General features: G+C 33.8%; 1 protein-coding gene across 3 annotated transcripts in view; it reads right to left on the bottom strand.

Annotated features, from left to right (window-relative positions):
- negr1 (neuronal growth regulator 1) overlaps nt 1–21,688 on the bottom strand; it is a 514,135-nt gene that overhangs the window by 248,356 nt on the left and 244,091 nt on the right. For all 3 annotated transcript variants that reach the window (XM_006634980.3, XM_015355743.2, XM_015355742.2), the window contains exon 3: nt 5,519–5,644. In XM_006634980.3, coding sequence (XP_006635043.1) covers nt 5,519–5,644 — 126 coding nt within the window. The remainder of the gene's footprint in view (nt 1–5,518; nt 5,645–21,688) is intronic.

Below are 21,688 nucleotides of genomic sequence, written 5' to 3' on the forward strand. Positions count from 1 at the left end.
GGTCTCTGAACTTCTATTTTAACTTTCAAAAAGCAAAGCAAAAACCGTATATTACAGTTACAAACCATCAAAAAAAAACTTCTGTTCTCCTCTGCCTTTGCTGACCCCAGAAGTTTAGGAAAATTAACAGAGAGCGATACATTACAGTTGCTAACAAGTAAACTACGCACAATTGTAAAACCTAAAAATGTAACTCTTAACAATATTCCTATAAAATATAATGATAGAGGTAAACATTTTAATTGGTGTTCCCTGACCATCTTCAGTAACTGCAGTTACCTCTCTTTTACATCACTACTGTTGCTCATTGATGTATGATTTATTTTGTGAGAGTATGTAATATAAAATATTGTTTCTGTTTTACAATTGGTTTTAAAATGTTGCAGAACAGTTAAAATGTCAGAAGCAGCTGTAAACCTACCTATGCAAATTTAAGGTTCAATAGCATAATTAGTGTTTAGTGAGAGAAGATACCTGTAAATAATATGTTGTATCCATTATTAAGCTCACTTCTTGTAACTGGATAAATTAACTAATAGTCTGGATGAAGCTTGTAGATCAATTAATCAGTTTGGGGAAATATATTGCTACTGTTTGTTTATGCTTTTATAAAGGTTTAAAGATACAGGATCATTCTAATATAAACAGTATTGAATTTTGTTTTTTGAATGCAGTTAAATGTATTATTTTTTGTGCCTTTGATTTGTTAATACTTTGCACATGCCTTTATTGCTATGGTGTATTAAAAAACATTTTTTTATAACAAGATGGTCTAACGTTTTTTTCAAAGCAGTTATATCATTCAACATGAGCAAGACTGAAGCATGTTATGTGACTGCTGTGTACTTTTTTTCTTCTGGAACTTGTTTTTTTTTTCCTTTTTCATCAGGGCAAATAAACAGCTTGAAAATTCGCAGATCCCTTTGAACCTGAAACAATACATATTGAGAGAGAGGATTCCATGGCAACACAATCTCCTAAGGAATGTGAAACTGCAGTCTCTGTAATGAGAAGGTCAACATATCAGGGAATGCCTTTTTCCACTTACTGTCGCTTTTTATGTTTCCAAAATGAGCCAGAATAAACAATTCTAGAAAGTATAACCAGTGGTTATAATATTTTTAAGTCACTATTTCATTGATTAGTTTACGTTTTTTTAAGTCTGATTCTTCTGATCTTTTTTAGAATCAGCAGTGAAAATGATCCAAAAAATACAAACAGAACGTAAAGCAAATGGCAGTCTGAGAACATCTGGTACTTCTTCATGCAAAGTTGTGGGAGTCTGGATGAAGCTACCCAGCCATGTTGAGGCTTACAGTATGTCATAAGATATATCAAGAAACAGCAGGCTGACTTTGTTGGATTAATTAGCCACTTGCAACAAAATGAGCTACACAAGCTGAATGCCCCTTCCTCATTTGCACCTTTACTTAAGAAATCAGTTTCATAGGACACTAATTATTGTCTTTTACAAACAGTTAGATTGTGTACTATTATTATCTATGATGATATCTACAAGAAGAGGTAAATTGATAGTGACAATCCTGTTATTGGATTGCTGAGATCCATCCCTAATATGTTAAATTCATACTTCAAAGATTATTATTCAATCTTCTTATGAAAACCTTTTTTTATTTGTAACCTTATATATGCAGTTATACATTTCTATTGCTTTTCTCTCCCCCAAATGGTCAAATACAAACATTATTTAATTACATTTAAGGTTATTGCAATGATCAAATATATTAAGAGTTTTATGCCAACATAATACCAGTTTTAATTTTTTGTGACCTTTCTGTGTTCCACTGGCATTAGAAGTCCAATGACAATCCTGCAAAATGCTAAACTATCCAAATGGCTAACATAAAACTCTTCAGCTGTTAGTGTTAGCATGAACATACAGTATGCACAATGAGATCAAATTAGAACATGCTTGTTTAAAAGTTGTCGTGATTGACTTGTTTTGAATACCTATTGTTCACACCTGTCAAACATTTCAGAAAATAAACACTTTTATTTGTTTGAAATGCAAATACAAAAACCCTTTTGTAGGTTTTCAAACATTATAATTATACACTAAAATTAACATTTTCTAATAAAATGTTACCATTTTTGTCCACATGGTCCCTTTGTATTTTCAATTCTCCTGTCCCCTTTTCTCAACACCAATCCTAAACATACCATGCTCTAAGGTTTTTTCTTACACTAACGAAAATTATGGATGTCTCTAGTACATTTAATAAATTCCTTAAATAATAACCCCATATTATCATATACTATACCTGGGATAGGCAACTGTGGCCCTGGGGGGCTGATTTATCAGAAGGTTTTCCTTTCATAGCAATGCAAATCAGATCATTATTGATTATTTATTATTACAAATGAAATTAATTCAAAAATCTTTTCCAGCTCTGCAGTGTTTTGAAGTGACCCACAAAACCTGCAAATACACTGGCCCTCCAGGCTGTGATTTATAAAAAATACTAATTCATAACTGCGGGTCCTTATCTAATTCACCCACCTTTCCATAGAGGTACAGAAGTTAAATTTTGACTTAAAACATGTATACCATACCTGAACATTTTCAAATGCACTTAATCTGCTGTCTATTTCACATCTCCAGTAAGGAGGAGAAAAACATTCCCGGACTAGCCATCATAAAAATGTATGCCATTTTTATATTGTTTGTTAAATCACTCTCAACGTTTTATGCAAGTTAGAAGACAAATTAGAGAAGACATTTTCATCCTATGTGTTCCACAATTTGAGATATTGCCTTTTTCCAGTTTGTGTTTTTGATATTTATTTATACTGAGTAGGCATTACTCAAAGTATGAAGGTTCAGAAGGGATTGTCAGGGTGTTCTATTTAATTCAAGACCCTAAACAAGTTTGTGCTGTTTATGCTTACCAAGATAATTCAAAATATTAAACAGTACATCCATTCCAAGAGGTCATTGACCTTGACCTCCATTTTGGGGGCGGGGTATAAAGGGTTTAAATTCCTTTTTTAAAGATTTTGAATCTTGAAGTTTCTAAACTATCTGTAAATAGAAATCTGAAGTCTGATCAATTGATATCTATCTAGCAATTATGTTGTCAAACATCAAAACAGATTTACATCCACAAGACATTAAAAATGCAATGATTTCTATTGGTTTCAATTATTCATTTGTAGCACATGTAATGCTTGTCTGTATAGGATTATTTTTTATTGTATATACTTTATATACAGAGATAACTACAAACACACATATATATGTATGTATGTACAGATGCAGCCATTCAAAATGCGCGGGCGATACCGCATTATTTTCCGGTGCGCTGTACGCAGTCTACCACGAGTTACCGGTAAATACCGCTAGTTACCGTAAATTCTCCTATAATACCGCAAGCAAAATAATATAATCCGGAATTTCCGCAAGGTGGAGCTACCTCTCACGTTTGGTATGTCGCCATCAAAGTCTTTAACGAAGATATTACTAATAGTATTAATAATGAATGACCTTGGACAAGCTGTAAGTGTAAACTCAAAGCATTGCCCTGGTGAACATTCTTTTTTCATTGACCGTCTTTGTAAAAGTAACACCACAACATTTCGCAATCACGCATTTGTTTCCAATCATCCAAAGTGCAGTAATTTTTTAGAATCGATTCACCATGCCTTTCACGTGCTCATAAAAGAGATTGATTTAGGAACATAAACATATTACCGTATGCAAACTGTACTGTATACAGTATGTATATGTATATTTAATGTCTTAACTGTGCCCGTTTAAGTATTGAATATTTATATGGAATTTTACCACTGAAGGGAAATCTTAGTGCCTGAGCATAAAAAGAATAGGAGCATACTGCAACGCGTGTGAAGGCCATAAATGATATTAATTTTGGAACTTAAACATACAGTATATGGCTGGTCTCGCTACTTTACAGAAAACATACACACCAGTATTCCATTTCTCCCTAAACATTTTAAGCATCAAAGTCTTTAACTAACGTGATACCGGAGTCAACAAGCATACTTTTAGAATTTAGAATTTGATTAATAGGGAATAAAATATGGAATCGCGTATCTAAAGAAATTAATAACGATATAATTATATTCATGTTGCAAAAAAACTGCAACGGACATAAAAACTCCCTTGCTTTTAACAGAGCGTTTCATAATTTCTAACTACGAAAATTATTTAAACTGCGACACTTATCATTCAACCAGAGCTCGAAATATCACAAGGATCCTCTAGAGCAAAGCAAAGACTGTATTAAAAGAATAGCGTATCTAAAGAAATTAATAAGATATAATTATATTCGTGTACTGCGACAGGGCTGTGTAGGGCTGTTTCACCTCTGTCTTCATATGACTCTATTCAAAAGCCATTTAGCAAAGAGGGGATGAGAAGAGTGACAAACTAGTACAGTACTTTAGATCTTTTTTTCTGAACCGGGGAAAATCTGATCATGTTTCTCTATAACAATAATAAAAAACATTGCCACACCAGGACTGTTAAACCAACGCATTAGCACGTCAAAGCCCATTGAGGAGCCGGGCGCAATAACTGTTTTGTCCCTTGATTTACTGATCTGCATTAATTACAGAAATCGAGTTCCTGCTCTTTGCAGATGACCTGGTCCCGCTGTCGCCCACAGAACAGAGGCTGCCGCAGAACCTGGCGCTGCTGGAGCAGCACTGTCAGACCTGAGCGCTGACAGTCAATCTGGACAAGAACAGAGTTATGGTTTTCCAGAAAAAAAGCCAGAACCCCATTAGTCTTCCTGAGATCGTCGGATTATGAACGAATAAAAGCATCTTATTAAAAATGCGTTTGCGTTTGTCTGTGTATTTACTTTGTAATCTGTGGTTTACATCTACTGTATTGTTTTGAGACGCCACTTTTAAAGGTGATATGTAAAATAAAGTGGCCTTCACACGCGTTGCAGTATGCTCCTATTCTTTTTATGCTCAGGTACAAAGATTTCCCTTCGGTGGTAAAATTCCATATAAATATTCAATACTACAACTACTACAACGGGCACACTAAAGACGTTTACTGTAAATCTTTCTACGACAGACCAACGGACCCTGTCGGCCCCTGTCGGTCAACCAATCACGTACCGCAGTACCGCGCGTCATAGTGCGTCACAATGCGCGACGCCGTAGCCAATTACCTCCGTTACGTGTCTGTACCGCGCACTTTGAATGGCTGCATCTGTATATCTCACACCTGAAGAAGGCTTCACCGCCTAAACGTTGTGCTTTCTCTCTTCTCTTTAGCATAGAATAAACCTATTACTTGTTCCTTTGCAGACTATGCATGCTAACACAGCTTCCCACCTGAACTATATATATATATAGTTTTGTGAGACTCTTTTTATTGGTATACCTTCTACATTCCCAGAAGGAAAAAGTTTCTGAGACTGTTATGAGACAGGATTTTACACGTTATGTGTTTGGGAGATGACTTGTCCCAATTAAAAGATATTGTGTGTCTATGATATTGTGCTTGTTTCATACTCACCTAATGGGGTTATGTGTCTCCAGGAAATTGTGGGCTCTGGTTTCCCGTTGGCCAGGCAATAAAGTGTGACATTGCTGCCCTCATTTACAATAACATCAGAGGAAATCTCATATATCTTCGGGGGAACTGTGAAAACACACATTGAGTAAAGATGATTAATTTATTGTTGGCTCTAAGACTGATGTTCAGTAATTCAAATTACAGTAAAATTATAACCTTGTACATACTTACAGTATAAATTTCACCATTCTAAGCAAAACCTGATAAATTAAGAAGCTGTGACATAGCACAGAGAAATAAAATGTACAATGAGTTTGTATCTATACATAGGTTTTAATTTGACTTTCATGGTGCACTCATAATTAAAATGAACCTTTACATTCTTACGTGTATTTTATTTCTTTAATTTAAAAATAATCTAAATAATACTTAAGTATATAAATACATTTGTATTTCCATTAACACATACACATACAACTTACATATCATTAAAAAACACATAAAGAACAAGTATTGTGTAATAAAGAATAACTTTTCCAAAACTTTAAACAAATCTTATAGTTTTTAGAAGGCTTTTTGTCTCTACATGGCCCTAAGAACACAATACAGATTTCAGATGATGAGAGGTCAGCTGTGGAAACTGCTAAGATATGCTTCAGCTAAGAGAATGACATTTAAAAACAATTTTTTGAAAAGCATTTAAAAAATGGCAACAGAAATTAAGCTTCCATGGACCACAACACCTTTACATAGACTCACTTATTAACACGTTTTTTATATGATGAAAATTGTATTTAAAATTTAAATGTTATAAGTTTAAAGACACCATATGTTCTACAGAAGCTTATCAGCGCCACGGAGGAAAAAAAATAGTATAAACGAGATACAGTTCTATCTCATATAAAAAAGTTTTTTGTTCTCCATGGTGCTAATAAGCTTCCGTAATGTTCTTAAAATTGCTTTGATTATTAATTTTAAGCTGAATCTAAAACAATACATATTAGGGAAAACCAAGAGAAAAATATTCATTGTAATTACTGTACTACAACAGTGAAGTGTCAAGATGTCATAAAGATGTCACAGATTTTGCAAGTCCTTATGTTCAAATAACATTTATACTACTGGTAACAAACATTTTTATCTTAGTAAAAATATATCTTAGATATATGGAAAAAACTTTATTTTTTCCTTTGACAAGAGAAGGCAAATCAATTTAAAACATTTTCTCTGTTCTTTGTTCAGGCTTGCAATTTATTTTCTAAAGCTTTCACCTTTAAGATGGATCCTTCAGTGCTTTGTTATTGATTTTCCATGGACAGTTCTTCTTCTGCAGGCAAAGTTTGAGAGCTGGCATGATAGACATAATTGAATGGTGATCGGTCCAGCAGTTGTGAGTTCCTGTCACTGCTCTGGTGATGTGGACAGGTTTGTGATTCCAGGCACAGACAATGACATAGTCAGGTTGCCATGCTTTTGACTGTGAATGCTTCCAGGATGTTTTGTGACTATTTTTAAGATGATGTAGGGTGTTGGTGATGTCACGTCCATGCTCTGAGCATCTGGTAATATTGCTGTTTGAGCTGATTATTACTACCACTTCCTTATGAATTGTTCTAGAAAATGGCATCTCCTCCTGCTCTAGCATTTTAATTCTCCAAGTAGAATGAGTTAGACATCCTTTGGGAGGACATCCATTTGGGATATATCAATTTGCTCTGAAATACATTTTGTACATTACAATTTAAACTATGTCAATTGTAAATTATGTAAAACTTAGTTGAATGAGGTTCCTCATCCATCCACAAAATATGGATTTGCACCAGTCCTGGAAATATTGGATCTAAAACTTTCTTGAGATATCTATTATTGTTACTACTACTCCTGTTTCTGAAAATACTGTAATAACAATAAGAATTAATTAACCAAAGGAATCTATTATTTTATTCTCCCTTCATCCAAGGGTTATAATAAACTGCATGTTTTATAATCTCAAATTGATGTTAGAGCTAGAAAACTAAGATTTCACCTAACCTCTGACTTCATTGTCTGTTACAGTATATATCAACTTCAAATGTTCACAGTGTAAATTTCTCACCTTAATTTTCACTATTAATCACAAACATTTGAACTCTTTTGCTTTGATTTTAAATAGCTCAAACTGTAACCAGTGTTTTCACTCCTTTCACTTTTAAGCCCCTTGACCAAAATGCATGTCTTCTTTGTCATAAGCTCCTTTTTTTCCAAGGGAAATTAATGGCATTTCAAATCATGCATCCAATCTAAAGTAGATATGCTTTTTTAGAATATCTTTCATCAGATTAATTAAATCTCAAGTTTCTCCTTTTTCCTGGACTGCCAATTAAAACTTTCTTAGTCTATATAATGAGGCAAACTTATCCTTGTTTCTTACTAAACCAGAACTCGCTCACTTTCTTTTTCTCATGACAAGCAAGCATCCATCATTTCTGTAGCTGCCAGCAGAATGGCTCAGTTTTCCAGTTGAATGACTACCTTGCAATATACATTCTGAAAATAATACAACATACCTATATTCTAGTTCAGGTCTCATGTAAGATATCAATGTATCATTTTAGACTATGCTGTCCAGACAATACAATAAAAATGTATTTTTTCTTGTATGTACATTTATTAGTAAGGCACATAAACTATCAAATTTAAAAATCTATTTTTTAAGTTGATCTTTTTAAAAAAGTGTCAAAGCATTAATTTAAGGAAACTAGTATGGTCTCTTTCATTATATGAATTTACATCTGTTTGGTTTAGAATGTTGTTAATCTAGTATAAATGAATTATTTCCTAATTTCCACAAAAAAATTGAATCAAATTTGCAATCTTAATTGTTAGAATTTTCAGTAATAGATTGCATCAGTTTAGAGGACAGAAAAATTATAATAGATTACTGTAGATCACCTCCAAAAGAAAAAAAAAGTATAAAACTGGTTTCAATATTACCATATGGTATATACTGCATATATATACAGTAATATATATGTATGGCCTTCTTTGCTTACAGAAGGCTAAAAACTGTGCACAAATAGGCATTATGTAAACTTTATGAAAACATAAAAAGACAAAAGAGGGTGTAAAAGACTTAACTATATAAAGTGCTCACATATTCGCTCATTTTTATTAAACAACTGTACTGAGCAAAAAAACCAACTAATCTTGATCTGAACTAATAAATATGGCAGTATTCAGAAACCTAAGAAAATGCACATAGACGGACAAAAGAATCATTAAAAATACATCAAAAAAGTCTGATTTGCTCACTAGGACTGAATTCTAGTCTTAATGGCAACTTATTGACTTACGAGTGTAACACAAACATATTAACATCTTATAAATCTTATAAACATCCTATCTACCACACTTGTCTTATATCAGCCAAAACAACTGGGTATGTTGCTCAGTTGTCAAAACCATATTTCATGTCAGTCCTTGTCTCATATGTTTTGATGTTTCAAATTGTCCAGCTTACAGGCTTTTTTCTTACACTGTACAGGTAAAAAGAGGTCTAAAAATAGGACCTGCTCATTTCAACTAGACTTTATACTTTTAAAACTTTTTAAAAGTAAGGTACAGAATTATTTTAAATGTTTTTTTGTATTCCAAAAATATTTATCATATACTGTAGGTGTAAAAGTTAGACTGAGCCTTCTGCTTGGTACAACTAAATCAGCTATCATGCATCACTATCACCTAAGGCATAAGTAAAAAAAAAACCTGAGACACCTTTGCAGAAGGGCAATGAAGCAAATCAACTCTTCCAGGAGAAACAGAATACAGCTAAAAAATATACTGTTAAAAACCACACTATGTCTGAGACATGGTCTCTTCGATAGAGAATTATAAGCTACAGTACATCTTAAACCACTGTATCAATGCATCAATTATAATGTATTTTCACATACTCATACACTTCATGCATGCTTTGCTACATATAATGACATTGTTGAGAGGGTCTCTGTGTACTTTGTATACACCTTTCCTGCAGAAGATGCAATATTTTATAAGGTCGACATTTAGAGCTGGTTTGAACTGGATTGGAAGTATGCTGAACACAAGGGCTACTATGTAATTCTATACTGTTATATACATGTAGGAATGCATGCTATGAACCTAAGTAAGGTCTTTTGCTCAGGTCCTCCATGTGCTATTGCATCCTTAACCAGAGATCAGCAGTAAATCAGAATCACCCAGAGATGTTAGTATCGTAAAAGGCACTATTATTATGTACTGTCCATATACTTCTCACAACAGTGACACAACCAGGACACAATATTGGCCAGCTGACCTGCTTAAGCAGGAACTTTTTCTAAACAAAATCTTTCTGGAAATCTAACATATTGCTTGTTCAAAAATCTAGAAACATCTGCCTATTCCTTAACATGGCTACCATAAAAAGAATCACATTAAAACTAATTGTAGTTTTCATAGTTTCATCTGTAATGTATGATAAATTTGCCTGTGCTTTTCTCTCTTGGTTTTTCTTTAATTTTCCTCACTTTTTTTACAGACATTTACAAAAACCCTTTTGAGCCCTGGTGACCTGTTACTTTTAAACACTTTCAAATTATATAATGTTACATTTGTTCCAGCTTGCATAGCTCTTCTTTAACCTGGGGTGAGTTGTTTGTAATTGCTTTATTGAATGTTAGTGTGAAACATTTATTCAGTACTGTATGAGTTCCTTCTCATTCTCAACAAATTAGTCACTATCTGCTAGGCTTCTGAATCACTCATTAAAGAATTGATGAATTTGGTTCAAAATATAGGAAATGCTTATTTTACACACATATTTCCAAAAAGCTAACAGCATATTCATTTCTTGCTTTTAGGACATGCATCTTTTTTTTTAAACTGCCATGACATTACATGTATAACAGAGTTGCAAAATGTAACAAATGACTGATATATAATTCAAATGTTTACTTTTTACAGTATGGATCAGTGTTATAACGTGATATGTTCCTATTCTCTATAAGAGTCTGATCCAAATGACTTCATAGACCTGTGTATATTTTTATTCTTGTTCCAATAGACATCCAAGTCATTTCCATCCATCCCTCTGGTAGCAGCTTAGATTTCATATTTGTCATATTCTACTACATATAGTAATAACTAAAATGTCAGTGTCTATAGTAGCAAAATGGAATCTGTTTTGTGTTTTTCAAAATGAACAGAGCTGCACATCACAGACCTACAGTATGGTATCGTCTTAATTTATTGTCTAAAGCAACATAAAAGTACCTGTTCCCTGTGGAAAAATCTAAAAATACAGCTGAACAGTTGGTCTGATTTCTGGTGTCACTATACACATGGGCTGTACTTGCTTCATTTAAAATAAATTTTGTGTATAAATATGATATGATACATTTTATTAAATCCCAAGGGGGAAATTAGGTTGCAAGATATTAGTACAGTACTAAATGCAATGTGTGTTACCAAGCTAGCATTCACACTATTTAACCTTTTCTACAGTCAATTGTGAGTTTCAAATATTTCACTATACACTGTATTTAGTTTTTTGTTCCTCTTTAATTAAATACTTATTTCATTAAATACATTTTAAATTAACTCTGACACCTGCTAATTGATTTCTTCATTTGATCAAAGGCTGGGAAGCTTCTGCATTAAAAAGGCAATTCTAAATAAGCTGTTTTTTTTTTGGCAAAGTGTAAGTTAATCTTAATATTAAAGATGCATCAAATGAATTATGTAAGTTATGGTTGGAGACTATCTTAGTCTTTGGAAAGAAAGAGCTATTGAACATGAGATAGGGACAATTAAGCCTTCTGCCTCATTTGATTACTAGTAGCTTATTGGTCTGAGGATCACATTCAGTTTCTTGAAAGAAGCCAGGGTATCAGCTTCAATAGTACAACTGGGTAAATTGCTCCAGATATCCACAATACTTTAAAATGCAAAGTCTGTTGGATCTTTTATAAGTCTTATAGCCATTATATGATTAATGACTTTGTTGTTAGTTGTTCAAGATGTGATATTCTGTAGCACTTACAGTACAAGTGCTCTTGAAGTTCTTAAAAATGAGAAAGTCAAACATTTTCTCCCTTCTTTGCTTTAATGAAAAAGCCTTATCCATAAGCTTTATGCTTATGGTCAATTACAACAAAAGTAAGTACTGTGCACCTGCCTAATATTTCAGCAATTTCAGTTTAGAGCAAGGGACAAGGTACAAAAATGTACTGGTATTCAAAACTCAAAAGTCCAATGAACATTTCAACAATAACATAAGAAAAAGAAATCAAAAATAATAAAAAAAAACATTAGAATACTTTCTCCCACTATACCTACAGCATATGTCGGTTTTGATTTGCTCCCAAGATTAATTTGATTTCAGATAAACGTTGGATATTTAGGTTAAGAATACAGTAGCAATTTAATGTAATTTTACATTAAAATAAATTATGTTTCCATGATGGTTTACTTGGGCTTAGATCTGGTGAGTATGGCATTCACAGTTTAGTAAGCATATGGGAGGCAGTTACTATCACTCCTGTAAAAATATCAGGTATTTTAAGGGATGATCACACTCTGCAATGGGCTCTGTTACAAAGCTTGGACTTTGTGCCTCTGTATTCCCAAGCTTCCTCCCTAGCTATGTCTACTGTGTTTTGCTTTGTATCCCTGACCTTCCCCTGGCTTGGTTTACATCTCCCCATGTTTGATCCAAATCACCTGACTCCTGAACCTACCTCCAGTGCTACAACTTCATGTCTACCTAACCATCCCACTTGGTCTGCCCCTTGGTGCTTTCACATGTCTCCACCTCAGCTGTGTAGCTGCAGCTCAGCGGCTGAAGTGTGGCTGCCTGGAAGTGCAGCTCAGAGTCTCTGCCTGTTACACCACTATCCCACCTGCAGCTTTGAACCTCTGCCTGTGTGCATCACCTCTCTGGAGTCTCAGTCAGCATGCTGCCTGCATTCCCCCTGGGTCTCAGCCTCCTCTTGCCCAACAAGTGGGTTCTCTTATACAACCCCTAATTTGCTAATAGTCCCACTGAGCAGTGGGGTTATGACACATTTAACACAAAATTGTGTCTTACATGAGCAGCACAAGTACATGTGTTATACTGCTGGAATATCATCATGAAAGGCAACAAGTGAGATCCCAGGACTTTATTCATGTAGAGGCACGCAGTCATATTGCTAGCAATCACAATAAGCACATTCCAGACCATCGCACCTAGACCTGCCAGAGTATCATCTGGCACATCTGTGCACACTTTTTTATTCATCAAGCTGGTGTGCACTATCCCTTGATTCATCACTAAAGATGATTTAGTGACAACATTCCAATGGCTCAAAGGCATTGTTCAATGACAATGATAACTATAATAGTTGTTAATTGGCAGCATTCGTTTCTTTCTTGATTTTCACCAGTCTTGATATTGAACAGGTTAAATAACATCATAACTAGTACCCAATCAACTCATTAATGATGTGATTTAGTGTTATTCAATGATCAAAGGCACGACTGTATCTTTACCAATCATGAATTTGCAATTTATCAAAATGATGTAAAACATGTAATCTTAAATCTAAAAATCTGTATCTTTTTTTTCTCCAAGAATCATATACAGTATGTGTAAATGGAGTGAGGAGTATCTTTTGCTGTTAAGTATATAATACAACTGTTCTATCAACTGCCTTGAACTAAAGAGTTCATGGAAATAGCACAGGTACTTTGCAGGTCATTGCCAATGTATTATGCGAAAACCAAAATTCTTCTGAAATAACTGAAGGTATTCCTGAATGCTAATTTATTTTTCGTCAGAAATGGATAGTTAGCATTGCAGCATTCTAATAGACAATATTCTAAGAAGAAAGACATTAGTGAATTGCTTAGTACATACAGTACATAATAGACTAATGAAAACAGTAAAAAATGAAGTGCTGGGAAGAGCAAACTGCAGTTCATATGACATTACCCTTCAATGTGCCTATAACTTGCAATACATACAAATACTATAATTCTTGATTTGAATGATCAAAACAGTGCAATTTCCTTTTTATTACTGCTATTTTTCTTTTGACTGTCTTGTACTAGAGAAAAATTAACTGAACTGCTGTTGTAAGTAGAAGCTGCCCTCCTCCTGCCTCTGCCCTTTACAATGTATGTATTATTATATTCTCCAGAATCTTGTTCAGTTTTACCAAGCAGAGTGACACCCACGTATACGCTCTGTCCCTCTTTTCAGTTCCCCAAGATTCGTTTAATTCCTGTCTATTTTTTCTTGATTTCTCATACATCATTTCAGCCTATAATGACTTTGCTGTTTTCTATCAATACTACCAGCTGAGTTAGAGATAGAAAATACTTTCTATCACTCTTGCTGGGCTCAGTTTATAAAGATTATATTGCAAATTCAATGGTAAACATTATCATAATAACTACTTTACATCCTGAAAATGCTCTAAGCCACGCATATACCAGTTGAAGTGCTGCTGTGGAAATGTATCGAAAAGCTCATGAATAAGAATGATGGTCTTCTCTTAATGAGCATTGACTAATTTATAGGAACAGAAAAAAACATTACAATGGAAATAAATACATGGTACGATGCATTATGTACTAAATACAGTGAGTGGTAACTTTCTTTTATAAATAAGCAGGTGGTTGGTGGTATTTGAAGTGAAGTACGATATGATAGGTTTGTTTTATGGTTCAAACTTGAAATATTACTTTTTAGACTTTTAGAAAAATTATTGAAAAACTACAAAACATTTACATACAATATATAACTTTTCCTACTTCATTAGTGCGTTATATTAGTGTTACTGTAACTATGCTACCTAATCAGACATTGTAGTAAACATTTTTCTGCTAAAAATAAATGCATATCCTGTCTTTGAAAACTACCTAGTGTACCTGCATGAACTCTTTTAAAGGGGATGCTGCACCTTGTTAGTGCCTTATGTGACCATTTCTCACAATCATTGTCAATTTTTGGCTTTGCAAATACAGTTGTAATCATTATAAAGATCCTAGGAATCAAAGCCTACTGGGAGTTAATATAAAACTTGTAAAATAATAACTAACACCACTGAAGATCTGATATTTGTCAGCTTAGAAAAAAATAACAAAATGTAGATAATTGACAGGCATGGATTTTTCCTTGAATTCTTAAATACTTCCTTTTCTTGATTTATAATGACAAGTTGAATTAGGCAATCAAAGATTAATGTATTAATTAATTTAATCAATTCAGAAATGATTTTAGGACATTTTCCACCATTTCCTATTTGAATGTCTTACTCCAGCTTTTGTATAAAATAATATTTGTTTCATTGAATCAAATAGATGGTAATCCTAATAGATGTAAAGTAAATTGGACCTTTTTGTCCAGATTTATGTCCTCTAAGCCACAATGAAACTGTCATTGCTTGTCTACTATCACTGTTTACTTCTACTAACTCTCACTGTTGACAAATCTCCCTAGTGACTGATAGCACAAATGGAAAAATGTTGGACTTGTCTGCTGATTTTATCTGTCCTTAACAACAACTAAAACCACTGTTTAATTTACTTAGGTAGGTAAACAACCCAAAAACGTTTTTCAGTCAATAGGAACTTTGGCAAAAGTTAAATAAGGTCAAAGAACCAATCAGTAAGGGGAAGAAAAATAATTTACTTGCCACTGTTTTATAGAAAAAGGATAAAAATACACTGTATGTTCTTTGCTAAATATACTTAGCAAAACAGACACCACCATACTTATCTCAAGGCAATCATTATTGTATTTTTTGGTGTTTAAAACAATTTTATCTAAGACTAATTTAATTTCAGCATATGCCTCATCTCAACAATTGATTTAACTTTAGTTTACTTAAAATATTCAAAAGGTTTTTTCCTTGTGCAATTTTGTAAGTGATCACTATGATGCTAATATGCAACCCTACACATTTTTGAAACTTAATGACATGACCTGTACATTAACTTGACTATACTATTTTGCTGATGTGAAAAGCTGGAAAACAATGTTTTTGTAAGATTGACAATAATATATAAACGTTTCAGTGACAAAAGAATAAAAAACAGATTTGGGTAAGAATACTGGCATAAAATCTGACGTGAGTCTAACGGACACGGACTGAAATCCGTGTCAGATCTTGTAGAAGACCCTATGCGATGCGGTAAGAGCAGGAGAAAACAGGAGGCATGGTAAAAAGGAACACACAGGGGTTTAATAGTGCACAAAATAATAGTGACCGTCCGTGAGACAGTGTACGGGGAAGACAAAACGGCATCCAAATCCAAACGGGTCCAAGGGCAGGTCAAAGCAAACGTCCATAAAGTCCGAAAGTCCATAAACTGGAAATCCATCCTGGAACGCGACAAAGTTAAAATCCCCGGGAGGGGGGAGCACACAGACAAACGAAACATGGAGGTCCAAGGGTGACGGGGCGAGATCCTCCAGACCCCGGGATCAGGAAACGGGAGGTGTCGGGGATGAGGCCTATGCCCTCAGGAGACGGACGTAGGGTTTCCTGGTGCTAGGCGGGCCTCGCGACATCTTTCCCTAATGATGAGCCCCGAGGACTGGAGGAGCTGGTCTTTAAATAATAACACTAAAAGGGTACACCTGGAGAGCTAAATGACACGAACGATAATGAGAGCAGTGGAGCGCCCTCTAGGGAGGGATGTCGGGCGTGACAGTGAGAGATCTGAGATTAATGATTGATTATGATATACATTTTGATAGATATTATATATATCTAAAAGTATATAATTTTCGAAGCATTGCAAATATTTTTCTTTATTATATGATGAGAAGGGAATTAACTCTTTGTTTTGGATATGACTACTGTAATGCCAAATTGTAAAAATCGTCTAGGCTGCATTAAGAATTGCCTGATTATTGACAGAATAATATAAATATATTAGCTCATTTTTGACACAGAATCTTTTTCTAAAGACTGCATATTCCTACTCCTCAAAGCAATCTCTTTCTTCAGTGTTTCTAGACCATGGAATTGCTTACAATAATACACTCATACCCCAGTATCCAAACCTAATGTGTTCCTGAAAATCTGTTTGGAAGGCAGGAGACCGTAAATCAAAAATAAAATACCATTATTTCTTATGTGGAAAATTCCACCCTGTTCCAAACTGAAGACAAGTTCTCTCAAAAACCACCCTAAACATATAATACCATACAAGGATGAGTTTCCTGAAAACATCAAACCACAAAGAACATTGAAAACTCGATCTTAAGATCGATCGTTAATTTACGAGTGTTTCCCAAAACCCATCACAACTAAAGTAGCATGTTAAATCCTTCATAATCTACATGCTCCCCGACCCACTCATTAATCACTAAGTACTTCTTAAACTGGCTACCTCTTGTGCCAAAGATTTTCACAGAGAATGCCTGACAGAGCACATTAAATACACATCATGACAATTCTCTGGAAATTTAGATACTAAGATTTTATATTAAGGATTTTGATATTTTGTCATACTATGTAAGAGGAAATTTGGAAAAAGAATATTTATTTATACAGTAATGATTTTATTAGTCATCCTGGGCAAATTTCATATTCATAAGTCAAATGGTTCAATAGTACTCCCTCTTTTAGTACTTTTGAGGTGGAGTTTAAATTTTATTTAAAATGTGTTATATTGTAAGGAATACGCCCTGAGCATAACAGGGAGCTTGACCGCCCAGGCTGACAGAGGTCTCCTTTAGCACAGCCGGCAAGTTTCCTGTTGTGTGACACTGGAGACCTGGGTTTGATCCCATTCTGCGGCGGGATGAACTGGGGAGGGAGCAGCGAGGGCACATGCCCAGAGAACCCGAAACCATTACAATAAATTTAGTTTAAAAAATGCTAAGATTTATACTTGACTAGATATGATTTTCATGATGAAATACAGTAATGCATTATTTAAGTTAAACCACGGGGCTTAATATTTATTTATTTTTAAAGTTCAAATACCATTTTATGTTCTGTCATGATTGTTGATGGTAATGCTTAGACCTACTTTTTAATTTTGATTATTTGACCTGTATTTGTTGAGTGACACAAGCCAAGTTTAGTAGTTAATTTTTCCAGATGTCATGTTAATAAGACCAATTAAAATGTAGTTCCAATACACCCATTAACTATAAATAACAGCAGTATTTTCTCATGAAACACTGTGATTCTTAACAATGGCAGCACACCAAAAAATTATTGCTTTAAATCAAAGATGCTGTGCAGGATGCATACACCGCCCATGCAGTCAATCTTGGTTTTCTTTTATAGCCTTTCAGTCTATTTTCTTTTCTCTTAGAAACAATAGGTGTCCGATTTTGTACCTATCTATACTCTTTTGCTTAATTGGTTGTTAAATAATGATGTCATGTTTACTTCATATTTCTTTTCACAATTTTATTTAATCCCATTGAAAGACCAAAAATGACACCATATAATGAAAGTATTGTCAATCGATTGTTTTGCAATCGACTTGTGATGCTTTTTACTAAGCGATTTCAAGGGCAGGGTAAACAAAGAAGTACGTTATACTCACTCTTAAAATGACCTATTAAGAGGGGTTTGGTGAAATACTCGAAAAAGTAGCACTACGTTACCAAGACCATTATAGCAAGCTTAACGAAGAATGCAGTTCTACTCAAATAAGCAGTAAAATAATTAATGATATCATATTTACATTTTCCATTCTTTCATAATAGATACCTATCCAAGTGATTGGCTAGAACGATGTGCATACTGTTGTTGACTATTAAGCTAAGGAATCTTTTTCTCTTCCTTAAGACCCCAGAATGAACAGCAACTACAAAATAAACAAAAAAAACACTTTGAAAATGAGAGCACAAGCTTTGCTGCCTCATGACGTCCTTCACCCCAATGCCTTGCACCCCCACAATAACAAGCAGCTGTTCAGTGGTGCTGAATTCAACTGTTCGCAGACGATTCTCAGCAAAAATCAGTCACTTTTAACTTCAAAATTTGGATTAGCGAAAATTTGTTCCTAAAACGAATTACAAGGTACCAATTCTTCATGTTTGGATTAGCGAAAATTTGTATACCGGGGTTTGAGTGTAGATGTTTCTTCTGGCAGCATTTTATTAATTCAACCCTTTTAACAATTTTTCCTCTTAATTCTAGCATTAAATTAAATACTAAAATGACTAAATTAATTAAAAATATCTATACAATTCATGCATAAAACTCTTATGAGGTAACACAATGAGTGTAATGAAATACTCATATCCAAATGGGTATTAGTGCAGTTTTTTTTTATATATAGAGGTTGATTTCCTTTTTGTAGCATCTGGTATTGAATTTTTTAAAAACATAAAAACAGAACCTATTTTCTGTCCAGTATTTACAATAATTTTATTAAGTTTACATTTACAGTCAATGCTAATATTAAAGTTTCTTAACCCCTTTCTTTATATGTTGAAATGATAAGAACTTGCATACATACAGTAAGTACTGCACACAATGGATTCCAATAGTTTTGAGTAGGAGTAAGAATAGCTCTAAGGCTTTCTACAGCATAGTTCTGTGCTCAAAGGAGACCCATAACAGTAGCTAGGGTCAGCAGAGCTGAATAACATTCTTCTTTCCTTGTATGTAGTATATAATGATAACAAATATTATTTAATCCATAACCCTAAGGATACATGGATACATAGTTACATTTAGTGTGGTTTTTAATTTGAACAAATCCCAAGGAATGCCAGCACTTCAATACAATCCAATTAAGAAAGAATATATTTTTTTCTTAGAGTGAATTCTTCAAACCAGACTCAGATGACAATACATGGTTGTTTTAACCTTCTCATTTTTTATTCATTATGCAGAGAACCAAGCCAAAACAAAAAAGAATTCAAACTCCAGTCTTATAGTTATTTTCTTAACCTGGCAATTTTTTCAACTGCTATATGGTTGTCGTGTATGCTCACTTTATTTGAATTTTGCTGTCGCAGCCCTGCAAAAACTCACATGATAGAAAGGCTACATCTGATCTGAGAGAGCTACCCTGTTTCCAGTCTAAAATGAATAAATAAACCCATAATAATGCCACCTTGAATTATGGAAATGCTTAAAACCGCAGTATTAGAATGCAGGGGGTCTTCAACTAAAATGAAATACATACCTTTCTTTATATGAATCCTGACAGGTTCTCCTAGGTTGACTGCTGCCACCTAAATTACAGAACCCCATTACTTTACACCTACTGCCATCCCACATTCCAATTACAGACCTGGAGAACTGTGGCTTCCTGTCATAATTCAGATACCAACAAGGACAAAGCTGGTTTTAAAAAGGATTGTATTTTTTAGAGTATTTTGTGTACCTACACAGAAACTTAGTATTGTATACAAATAGTTTCTAAGCATAATCTAGTTCTACCATGTTTTTTTTTATATTACAACATTATAAAAGCAAGGATCATTTTTTCATTTCTAAAACAAAACAGCTTTTCATATTGAATGGGATTATTTAAATGATATTTTCACAACACAGCCCCATAGTATCTCATTATCTCTGACAATCTCTTTGCTTTTATTGTGTTTACTGACTTTTACGTTCTATTAAAAATGAAACCCTTAAGGGTAGTAGTATTTTTCATTCTTTATTTTAAAGAACTTGTCTAATGTTTACAATTTTTTTTATTACTTTCACCAATGTACTGTATTTTAAGAAGGAATTTTGATTTAAAAGAAATTACCCTTTTGAGTACCATATTTGCCTTGGATATTTTACTGAAAACCATTTATTTGAGCCCTCTCTTTTATTTTTTTATTTTTGTGGCAGACAAATATATTAGTGTAAGTTATTGGAAAATATTATTTTATTAGTGAATCCAACCACTCCATTGCATTGTTAAGATCCTGTACCATATTTAATGTGTTCTAGAGCTTAGTTTCTAATAAATGTCTAAACTCTGGAAAGGGCATATTCAAGCTCCCCTTGGTAGGCCGTCTCCTCAAGCGATGTCACTCTCAGGAAGTGGCGCACAGCTTTTTTATATCCCAATCTCCCAGAACAGCTCTATCTTTCTGTAGAAGTAGTATGTGATCTTCTTCCTGACTCAAAAAAGAATAATAACTGGTGAAGCTGTCACAGAGCTTTTTGGGAGATAAGAGACATTTCAGAAGGGAGAGTGAGAAGGTACTGACTGAAAGAATACCTAGAGTGTGTGCATATGCGATTGATTAACTGGGGGTGGAGGTACAGTATTTCCATGAGAGCTTTCAAATGCTTGCTGTTGCATTTTCTTTTTGAGACATTCGGTGTTTAAAATCAATAATTTATGCTATTTAGCTGTGATGCAGAACAATAGACTATAGAACAACATAACTTGGACCTCTGTTCTTTTAAATACAGTATGTACAGTATGTACATTTGTGACATTCAGCATATGCATACATTACAAAATAAAAACGTCTCTATAGAAGCTTACTAAGGAAAAATAAGTTTTAATTTGGTGGGAAAGAGATTATTAAGGAATATCCCAAGGGCACATGTGTAATTCTGCTTATTATTCCCACCCTTAGGTATAAAATAATTCTCATATCTAATCTTTTTTTAGCTATTATTATTTTTTGAAGCCTAGAGACTCTATTCAACAACAGATGAAGTAAGCAATGCAAAAAAAAAAGCTGTAGGGAGCAATGCATACAATAAGCATTTAATATACAATATCAATGTGATGATTATTTTCCCTTAGTATTTCATCATCTATAAAGTACAATACTTTTCACTTTAGAACAGAATGAGAAAGACATAAAAAACCTAAGAGGAAAATATCTTATTATGTTGAGAGTAAGGGATTCTTTTATTTTCATGCCAAGTCCATCACAGGAACGATGATCACTCAAGGGCAGTAAGATCACTTGTGTCTGTTCCTCTTTATTCCTCACATTATTTTTTATTTTTTTAAAACCAATGTGGATTCATATGCTGTAGTTTTGTCTGATTTTCTTTTATAGAATAACTTTTCTCAGGCCATGAGAACCTGAAAAAATATATTATCCTTTCCACTTGCTTGAATACATTGAGTGTCACTATCCACCTAAAATGTGAGATTTAGCTACCAAATGAATATTTTTTAACTTTGTTTTGTTTTCTAAAGTGAATACTTTCTTGTGTTGTAACTTTATGCTGT

Source organism: Lepisosteus oculatus, chromosome 9, assembly GCF_040954835.1.
Source record: "Lepisosteus oculatus isolate fLepOcu1 chromosome 9, fLepOcu1.hap2, whole genome shotgun sequence".
Taxonomy (NCBI): Eukaryota; Metazoa; Chordata; class Actinopteri; order Semionotiformes; family Lepisosteidae; genus Lepisosteus; species Lepisosteus oculatus.